Source organism: Gymnoscopelus microlampas (genome assembly GCF_963454915.1).
Source record: "Gymnoscopelus microlampas genome assembly, chromosome: 18".
Classification (NCBI taxonomy): Eukaryota; Metazoa; Chordata; class Actinopteri; order Myctophiformes; family Myctophidae; genus Gymnoscopelus; species Gymnoscopelus microlampas.
Window position 1 is genome coordinate 9,543,766 of NC_139955.1, and position 10,499 is coordinate 9,554,264.

The 10,499-nt window shown below is 44.1% G+C and overlaps 1 protein-coding gene across 2 annotated transcripts; it reads right to left on the reverse strand.

Moving 5' to 3' along the window:
- rlim (ring finger protein, LIM domain interacting) lies at positions 1 to 10,239 on the reverse strand. Of its 2 annotated transcripts, none has more exons than XM_084085854.1 (5): positions 10,104 to 10,239; positions 7,174 to 7,393; positions 5,612 to 5,722; positions 4,124 to 4,423; positions 1 to 3,796 (listed from the first exon to the last, which is right to left on the reverse strand). In XM_084085854.1, the coding sequence occupies exons 2-5, from the start codon at positions 7,340 to 7,342 to the stop codon at positions 2,397 to 2,399; spliced, it is 1,980 nt and encodes a 659-aa protein (XP_083941980.1). In that variant the 5' UTR covers positions 7,343 to 7,393; positions 10,104 to 10,239; the 3' UTR covers positions 1 to 2,396. The 2 variants fall into 2 exon arrangements, with proteins under 2 accessions (XP_083941980.1, XP_083941981.1); XM_084085855.1 differs by having other exon boundaries at positions 7,174 to 7,390; positions 10,104 to 10,227.
- Positions 10,240 to 10,499: the final 260 nt, after the last annotated feature.

Genomic DNA, 10,499 nt, shown 5'->3' on the forward strand with positions numbered 1-10,499 from the left:
GCATAATAACCTGTTTAATTCAGAAAAGCGGTTAGATGGAGTGGGTTTTAATACCCAGTCAACATACTGCATTGGGGTATGGATCAAGGCCAGGACTAGGGAAGCACCGCCAAAAAAAGAAATAAAATACAGTTCATTTACATCTGTATGGTATATCCAATCAGAACAGCTTCATGAAAGCTTCACACATGAAACCGTCAAACCGTCACGGTAACAAGCATGAAGTGTTCCTTTCCCAGACGTGATGCTATGAAAAGGACACATCAATAAAAGAAAAAAAGAGCTTCCAACATTTTTTTTTAAGTAACAAGTCTTCATTTCTTAAGAGATTTTAACAGTCTACAATATTTCAATAATAATATACACATTTATAATCATGGTTTGTTATTTCTCTACTTTCAGGTTTTGTATCTTCTTTTTTTAAATGTATTGCACACCAACATTCCAAAGATGAAGCATTCACTCATGAGAAGAGTGGAGGACACAGTGGAGGTGAGCGCCATCTTGTGGTGGGAGTCTCCGTGACAGATATACAAAGAAAAAGGCATCGTTTCTTTTCAGACGAGGTATGTTTCAATCTGGATAATGAAACCTGATCAAAATGACAGAAACGGTCGATGGTATGCCGAAGGCAGCCTAAAGCCCAAGTTATACTTGTCGGATGACGGTCTCGCACGCCGAAAATAGCTTTTAACTACAAGCTGTGGATGGATAAAAGTGAATGAACGCATGAAAGGTGTTTGCAAGATGAATGAGGGGAGTCTGAAGACGGTGATTCCAAACAGTGCTTCCATCAATTGTTTGACGTCATTGACAACCTGGCAGACCCGAGCTGCCTTGTCAAACATACCAGCCATACAACAAAAACGGGATCAAACAGAAAATGTTAAGTGCCGTTGCGGCGTCAGGTGGGGAAGGAAAAGACGAGGTACAGGTTGTCCCTACGCACTGCTATTTTCGGCACGTGACACTGTTGTACAACAGTAATTTAGGCTTAAATCATAGCGTGGTGTCAGTTAAGAAAGAGGCCCCATCTGTGCTTCATTCCATATAGGGATACACCAATACCACATTAAGGTCAATACTGACTACTGGCCCAATACATACACAATTTTTTACATTGTAAATAAACAATTAAACAAGTCATTTGGGGATAATAGCACAAAGATGTTTTGACAAATTTTCTTCCATTACAGAGAGTTAACATCTTCCTATGTGTGAGAAAGTAAGACAATGTCACTTTGTTCTAATAAGTGGTGCAGTAGACGTAGCTCTTGGTAGATAGTATATGGGGAAACTGGGATACCAACACATTAATAATCTATTGGGCCAATACCTGATATACTAGCATCGGTATATCCCTAATTTCAGGTCTGAACACAACTCAATCATTTGTATTGATCAGTGAAAAGTAAAGATGCTTAACAATTCCAAAACAGAGCAAAGCATTCCAAAGGTTATCTTAGTTGCACTTATGTCTTTCCCTACAGTTTGTACAACATTCTACATTTATACATTTTTTTAACAATTCAGCAAGCGTTGATGTGTTTGGCGGTCCGTGCCACTGACAAATAAGGACAGTTTTGTTTCTTTTGGGCGAGAAACAACACACGGTGGTACATGGTGTGAATGCGCTCAAGTGTGACATCCTTCTGAAAAACCCTCCAGAGTACTTAAATATACCACCGACCCAAGGGATGCTCCCATCTGAATGATCTGCTGTGAGATGATGTGATCTTACTTTCTTGTATTAATTTAACCACTTAAACCCCATATACGTGGTTGACCAGAGTCCCCAGGCTTCGGCAAAAACAGCCAATCTACAAGCTTACGACGCCATCGCTGCACGGTACGTTGTGAGCTTGTCGATCGACCATACTGGCAGAATGTTCGGCCCCAGAAAAGGGGCTAGGGTTCAAGTGGTAAAAAAAAACATTAGACATGTTTTCTGAGTAGGTTGTAGTGACTTTGGAAAAGTAAAAAATAAAAAAAAACAAAAAAAACTTGCAAAAACCTGCATTCATGTGGAAAAAACAAAACTTGAATTCATGAGAATAAATAAGAGATCTTGAACCGATACCCATCCTATATTTAGATGCACATTAGCAGTAGATTGCTACCTGACACAGTGCCTCAGAGGCTGTGCTGCAATACAACAAGCTTTTCCATCAATAACGGTTGATGATGTCAATGCAAGGGCCTGATCATTCGGAGCATCCCACATCAAACCTATATCCATGGATCAAATTTAGGAATATGACGAGGAGGGGGGGGGGAAACATAGTCCTAACCACCTCTGACCGGCTTGAGGCATCAGATACCACGGTTAAATTAATGGAAAAGGCATGCTGTCTCCTCCTGTTGAGTGCTGTGTAAAGCCCTTCTATCAACCGGTGTTAGACCACGCTCTCTCGGTTGGCAGATACCAGGACAGCCCTGCGGCAGATGGGGCAGGTGGAGTTTTCCGACAGCCAGCGGTCGATGCAGTGAACGTGGTACTCGTGGGAGCAGGGCAGCTTCCTTAACTTGTTGCCCTCTGCGTACTCCGTTATGCAGACACTGCAAGTCTTCAAGGCGTCACTCTCCCCGAAGTTACGCATGGAGAGGTTGTCGATCTGCTCTTTGGTCAACCCCTGGGGTTGGTCTTCGTCATCGTCGTTGAGGAGGAAGAAGTGCGCGAGCCGGAGGAAGGGCAGCGAGCTGGGCTCCTCCAGGCTGATGGGGGGCCTGGGTCGAGCCCTGCCGGCACCGGCGCCACCTTCCCTGGCGGGTGGGGGGCCGGACACCAGACCCTCTTCTAAATGTGTGTCAACTGTCCTTGGTTCGGCTCTGCCTACGGGCGGCTCATCCACTGCCGCGGCGTCGGCATCCGCGTTGTTGAGGGCCTCGGTCAGGTCGGCCGCGGGTGTGCCGGCTCCTCGGTTCGAGTCCGAGGAGTCAGAGTCAGAGTCCATGAGGTAGCTGAGCTCACCGAAGCCCGTCATGATCTGTCGAATCATAGACTGCAGTGCCACGGACGTCGCCTCCCCCAGGCCCGCGTCAGAGATCCGCCGAATAGGAATGCGGATGGTGCTCACGTAGGTCCTCACGCCGGCACGCTCCGAGCGCGAGAAGGTGCGACGGAAGCCGCCTCGCTCACTCTCGTAAAGAAAGGTGTTTGAGTTCTGGGAGCGTGAACGGGTGCGGTTGGCAATGCTGTCCCTCTGGCGGTACTCGCCTGGACGCACACGCCGCACCTGAAGATCGAGCATGATGGTGGGGGGACGCCGGTCGGCTCCACCTCCTTCCGTGGCCGCAGCCTCCCCTTCCTGAGATGCTACGCTAGGGGCCTCCGGTGGGGCCACTCCTGCTCTGGATGACGGACTATCAAAAAAATCTGTATTGCTCGGTATATGCTGTCGAGTCCTGGAACTGCCCTCTGGTGGGGGCACTGGGGCGGCGTTGGCCCCGTTAGAGCGGGGACCGGCGGCGAGATGAGCAGCCAGGTCAGCCACGCGGATGGGGGGTAGAGGGGAGCGGCTCCTGGCTGTACGCGCCCGGGTCCTGCGGGCTTCTGGGCTGCGGCTGCGAGCTCTCCGCTGGCCCCGACGTGGCGTCGGGGGAACCGGGGGCTGAGCGGGCCGACTGGCGGGCGCCGGGCTGGCAGGTTCCGACGCCACTTCCTGGGGAACAGCCTCTTCTAGCTCAGGCTCTGGCTCCACTATGACGGCCAGTTCCTCCACCACAGGCTCTTCCACCACTTCTTCAGACTCCATTGGCACTGGCGTGGGTGTGACTTCTGCTGCCGGGGCACCTGCTGTAAGGGTGCAACAGTTCATTTAAGTAATTGATTTAAATCGATCATATTTTATATAAATTAGTTGTGAAATTTATTTTTGAAATAAAATACCAGATTTAGAAACTCACTGAGCTTTTTACACAAGTAGGATTAAGTATAAAATAGGGCTTAAATGGTTAATCAGAGTCATCAAATTATAACAATATGAAAAAAATAACCGATTTGAATTTTTCCACATCGATAGATATATAGATTTCCTTCTTTTTTTTTAAACAAAACGATGAATACTAAATACTTGATACTCAATTAAACGAAAAAGTAATAATCGATAGATGCAGCCCTAACCTGGTACTGGTTCTTCTGGCTCTGGCTCCACTGGAGTCTCGGCTGGAGTCTCCTGCTCGCCCCCTGCGGCGGCGGCGGCGGCAGCTGCCGCTGCCTGCTGCTGCGCGGCCAGACTGCGGTTCACGTTGATCTCCAGACTGAAGCGGAAGTCTCCGCTGTTCGGGTTGGTTTGGCTGACTGCCCGCCAGGACTGGTTACCACGGTGACCCGATCTGGTTGTGTTGCCCGTGCGCCTCACAGTGTTCAGCCAATCCAACAGGGTGTCTCCGTTGGACGGGTCCTCTGAGCCTTCTGCGGCTTCTGAAAGCACATATTTAACACATATATATAAGTCAATGCCAAATGACAATCTGTTGGAAACCAATGATGACTTCTTATTAAAAAAAAAACTAGCACAACTATCAATTATCTTCTTTCTTAGCAATTATAGAATTCAATAATTCTTTCTAATTTCATGACTAGGTGATTGTACAGCCCCAAATCCAGCTACTCGTTCGGCAGATTTATCATCCGAATGTTTCCTCTTTTTTTTGTACAGCACTGAGAAGTCATGTATGCACACAGAGGAGCTGTTTATGGGCTCCAGGTTAATCTGCCCGGGATGGACGGTCGATTGTGAGTGTTTGGGTTAGTGTTGTGTGGGAGGGACTGCAGTTGTCACCTTTGGCCAAACAGAAATGGTTATCTTTGAGTACAAAAGTGCGTGGAACATAGCTAAGATTAGTTGAATTTACAAGTTTCACTTGCTACTTTGCTTTGAGCAGTTCACTTTCACTTTAATTTCCTCATTGTAGAGACACCAACATAGTGAATGGTTGTTTATGATTACAACAACTGACACTGACATAGTTTATAAAGATCACAATTTCCATTTGTTTAAGTCAGTGGCCAGTTTATGGATAGGCTCATCTCCAATAATGGACAGTCTTTATACTTTACTTATTACGTTTTTAAAAAACTCACAAAATGGAGCTTCTTTTTTTTTTACACAACATTTACGTTGGCATTTCCTGGTTTTACACAGACAACATGCCAGGGCTACAGCCTTTACTCTGGACAATGCAACTGGCTCAAGACTCAGCCTACCGCATTTACTATAAGTGCTGCTGGCTTATAACAACTTAATTAATTCAGAATATTCTGAACAAAATCGCCAAAGCTTGGAGAAAAAAGGAAGGGCGTAAAAAGGGTATTGGGGATCACCCCTAAAGGCCAGTCCACACCAATGCAACATGCAACTACTTGCAACCATTATCCCCAATGGCAGTTGCAAGGAGTTGCATTGTTGTGGACTGGCCTTTTGCCACAGTTCCTCAACATTGTGTCCGGGGACCACCACGGTACAAATGTAGTGTACTATTACATTTGTACACTCGAGTTAAGATGTAGATGGGGGTCCTTAGCCTAACACATCAAACTGTGGTTCCATGGTTGATAGATGATAGTTCCAGGTTGAGAATCACTGCCCTAGGTGACTGACAAACTGACCTCCTGTGGCGGCTTCTCCACTCTCAGTACTGGGAGCGTTCGTCCGCTGTTCTGGAGGACCATCTTTAATTTGCTGCAGTCGACTTAGCAGCTCATCCTCTGTTATCTCACCTACAGGACATATATAAAAAAAGAACTTATTAAATAAAAACAATAAGAAAATCCAAGGTTAAAAGTTAAGTGATGCATCCCTCTTACCCAGCCTGAACACCAGCATCAAAGCCAGCAGAGAAACATAGTGGGTAGCTAGAACCACCCTCCCTACACACGGAATAAATCGTTCCCTCATTTAATACACTGAGGGGGGGGCTTTCGCTGGTTGAGATCTAGCATCAAAAAATGTAATAAAAAATCTGCCACTGCAGCATATTGGGAACTTGATAATTTGTATTTATTTAATATGTACATGTAAATAGATTGTGTGCTGTATTGGCCCACAGCTCCTCTGAATACAGCAACGGTACTGAAGACCACCAGACTTACCAGGACCACATCCAGTCAATGCATTCTCCTGGCACGGTGCTCTGCTCAAAGCAGCTCCAAACTTACATTTCCCCTCGAACTGTCCTGGGACAGAAACGGATTGGACGTCCTCAGTTGACCGCAGGCTTTTGCTTTTCGAGCACAGACACAAAATACTCAAGCTTGAGGCAGCTTATCTGGACTCAAATCCCAGTAAATGTCATGACATAGCTGCATAGAGATGTACAGAGATGCACAAGGCCTTAGGGTGCCACCACCTTAGCAAGAAGTGTCAGTGACCTTGGCTGAAAAGCTCTTAGAAACTAGCATTTCATTTTAATTATGGTGACTAACCGTGACATCTCACGCCAAAAAGCGTCACTACAGAAATAGAGGAGCGTTAACAACGGGAGGAGCGGGATGCCCATATAACAAACCTCGTTTCCATTGTCCTTTAAATGACATCAGTACACCAAGTTATGTTGGTATACCACAATGACTAAAACTACTGTTGACATTTGGACGTAATCTCATTACTACTTAACATTGTCTGCATCTAGCTTGGGTTAGTCAGGAGGAGCACCTGAATAGTATCTTGTGAGAACGCCACTTAGTGATGTCACCTGCAGAGCTCATATTCTTATATATATATATATATATATATATATATATATATATATATATATATATATATATATATATATATATATATATATATATAAAACACAACCCTCAAGAGTTCTGCAATTGCCTCTGCATTTTTTTTGCTGAAAGCCAAAGGCCACAGGATTGAAGAATAATGCAGAAACGTACAGCACATCATAGCTCTGCACTTCCTCGGTACTGCACACGGGTGCTGAAAAGACCATATTATCCATATCGGAATGGAAATTGTCACGGCAGACAAAAGAGAAAACTCATCTACGGTTAGTTGGCTCCCATTGTTTCACATTACCGTACATAAAATCATCAGCTGTAGGCTTTTGCCATTAAGAATCATTTAAAAAGGCAACTTGACACAACTTTGAAGAGTGTTGCTGAAACTTATCAGTAGCACAATTGCAGAATTGTAAAAACAATAAAAATCCACAGAAGATTACCTGGGGTGCCCAACAGATTGTTGTCTCTCATCAGGCGGTAGTCTTCATCGCTGAGATTGTTGACAAACTGATAGAAGGCCTCCTCTCGGTCCAGACGGTCAAGCTGCCTCCTGCGTTGTGACTCTGACTGGTCACCGCTACTCTGCTCTGAGCTGTCAGACCCCTCCATTGATGTAGAAGGGAGAGAGGATGAACAATACGCTCCACCTGGATACAGCTGCTGTCACAACAAAACAAACAGAAACGCTCAGCTGCATTTTAAATAAATAGATGCATAGTTTGCTGACCATACAGTGTTATCAATGAGTGTAGCAAAATGGCTGCGTGTATAGTTCATTTATCATTTCTACAACATCTGCTCTTAAAAACATTCTACAACCAACAATTGTATAACGCTCACTTGGGCACACAATACACAACAATGACAACTATGAAACATATTGAGACAAGTGTGTGGAGTCAAACAACTGCTATAGCTGATAGCTTCAGAGAAAAAAAGACAGTGTCTTCTAAATGTGCATGTGAGGACCGCACTGATGTCAGACGGTGAACTAGATCAGTGGTTCTGAATGCGAGGTCCAGTCGAGATCAGCAGGGGTTCTTGGGGGCCATTCAGGGGGTCTCCAGCTAAATGATTGATGGTTAATCTTCCCTAATATCATATGTATATGTGCAAGTTCATAAAACTAGAGAACATACAAGAATGTCTATTTTGATCAGTTTCATTGTCATCTCTATGCCCTACAGTAAGTAGACAGTAAGGGATTTCTGGACAAAATAACAAATTATGTCAAACATTAAGATTAAGTTCTATTGGGTCCCACATATTAAAACAAATATATATATGAATTTGAGGGCCCTTGAAATGAAAAACGGTTGAGAATCACTGAACTACATCAATGAATAATATTACATACACAGACCCCTCCCCCCAAAAAAATGTTAATACGACAGATGAGAACAGCAGGACTTTAAGCCAGACTAGACAGACAGCAGTAGGTCAGATGATAACAGCAGGACTTTAGGCCAGACTAGACAGCAGTAGGTCAGTTCAACAGCAGGACTTTAGGCCAGACTAGACTAGACAACAGTAGGTCAGTTCAACAGCAGGACTTTAGGCCAGACTAGACTAGACAACAGTAGGTCAGTTCAACAGCAGGACTTTAGGCCAGACTAGACTAGACAACAGTAGGTCAGTTAAACAGCAGGACTTTAGGCCAGACTAGACAGCAGTAGGTCAGTTCAACAGCAGGACTTTAGGCCAGACCAGACAGCAGTAGGTCAGTTCAACAGCAGGACTTGAGGCCAGACCAGACAGCAGTAAGTCAGTTCAACAGCAGGACTTTAGGCCAGACTAGACAGCAGTATGTCAGTTCAACAGCAGGACTTGAGGCCAGACCAGACAGCAGTAGGTCAGTTCAACAGCAGGACTTTAGGCCAGACTGGACAGCAGTAAGTCAGTTCACGTCCATGGACTCCAAAGTGGCTTTGAGAAATTCGTTACTTCAGACTCGTCTATTCCAACCTCTTTTGTTTTCACCTTGACATTGTGGTGCTAAAACGAGCCATCATCTGGTGTTTAAATCTACCGACTAGGCGTTCAGAATTCATTAATAGTCCTTTGTAAAAAATGTATTAAAAAACGCGACTTAAGGCCAAAGTCGAGGAAAAAACAAAATGGCATCAGCAGCAGCTCTATTAGCATGCTAACAAGCTAGCTAAAGGTTAACTAACAGCCGTAGCTAGCTTAAAGCGTTAGCTGGCTGTATAGCTCAACGTAATGAAAGGGAAAAAGCCCTAAAAGTCTAAACAAGTCATCGTCTGGTAGAAATCAAACCAAATCACACATGGAAACGTAAACGTTGGCTTCGGGTTTGGTTAGCTTTCAGCTAACGATGTTACCTGGATGTGTCGGACTGAAAGCTCAGGAAGCTGTTGGATTATTAGCCGATATTAACGTTAGCATGTCGACCAAGAAAGGCCGTCCGTCCGTTCATCTAATTCAGTGGTTTTCCCCAAACCTTTTAGCTCGAGGACCCCAAAGGACCAGGAGTCAGGACCCAGTGAAAATAGCAGATCGACAAGCACACAAGCTTGGAAGATCTGCTATTTCACTACTTCTTAAACATTTGTTTTCTAATTTATGGAATTTCTTTGATTTTATTTTTTATTTATTCATGAAATTCTTTTGAAAAATCATTGAATTTGTTCCTAATTCATGAAAACAAAATTACTTTTTTTTTGTTTTTATGTTTTGAAATAATAATTAAAAGCAAAATGTGGCAAACAAAAAATTAAAGGGATATTTACTTGTGACCCACAAATGGGTCCCGGACCCAGTGTTTGGGGAAACGGTGATCTAGTTCATTAAAACCAAACGATAACTTCTCCAACTGACAGCTTATAGCTTCACTATCATCTGGGCGGTTATGTTTCATTAACACCCACACAATCACAATAACGACTTTTACTCACTTAAAAAAAACACATTTAATTTATACTGATACTCCCATCTCGCGAGAGTATCGCTTCATGCAACAACAAAAAAAAAAGAAGAAAACACACGTCTTTCATCAAGCTAACGAAACGGGTTGGAATGTTTAGCCGTTTTCTCCTTGACCTCGAAACATTTTCACCAAATATTAGACTCTTTCATTCCGTTAAAACACACCGTGAATCAAAAAGCCACCCACAATCTGTCATAAACAAGATATAGCAGCATCAAGCTAACCGTTAGCATCAAGCTACGCTAACCGTTAGCATCAAGCTAAGCTAACCGTTAGCCTAGCATCAAGCGACGTCAACTAATGACGTTGTTATCGCTAGCAATGCTAAGCTAACCGAAACTAGCTAAGCTTTAAGACCGAAGACAAGCCAAACGGAAAGAACGGACGATACATAACAGCAACATTACCGGTATATAATGTTACCTGTGGTGTTTGCAAGGTGTTTTGTCCAGGTATTCGTGTTGAAATCCGTGATAAAAGACGTTTATACAGACGGTTGAAGCTCTACGTGCGATGGTCCATCTCACGAATCCATTTTCTCTTCTCTTTACCACAGAAAGCTCCGGAAACTGGGGAGGACGCGCACGCGCAGAGGGGGGAGGGAGACTAGCAGTGTTGCCATATTTTGTGAGAGAATACAGGGCTGAGTGCCAACCCTCCTGGATTCTGCAGGAGTCTCCTTGATTTCGAACACATCTCCTTGAGGACTCGTTGATTGTCATTTCTCCTTGATTTGATATCAAATTCACCAAATTCACCAGAAAACTGGAAGTTAAAAAGTTGGCTATTTTCAAAAACTCTTTCAAAAAATGTGGAATA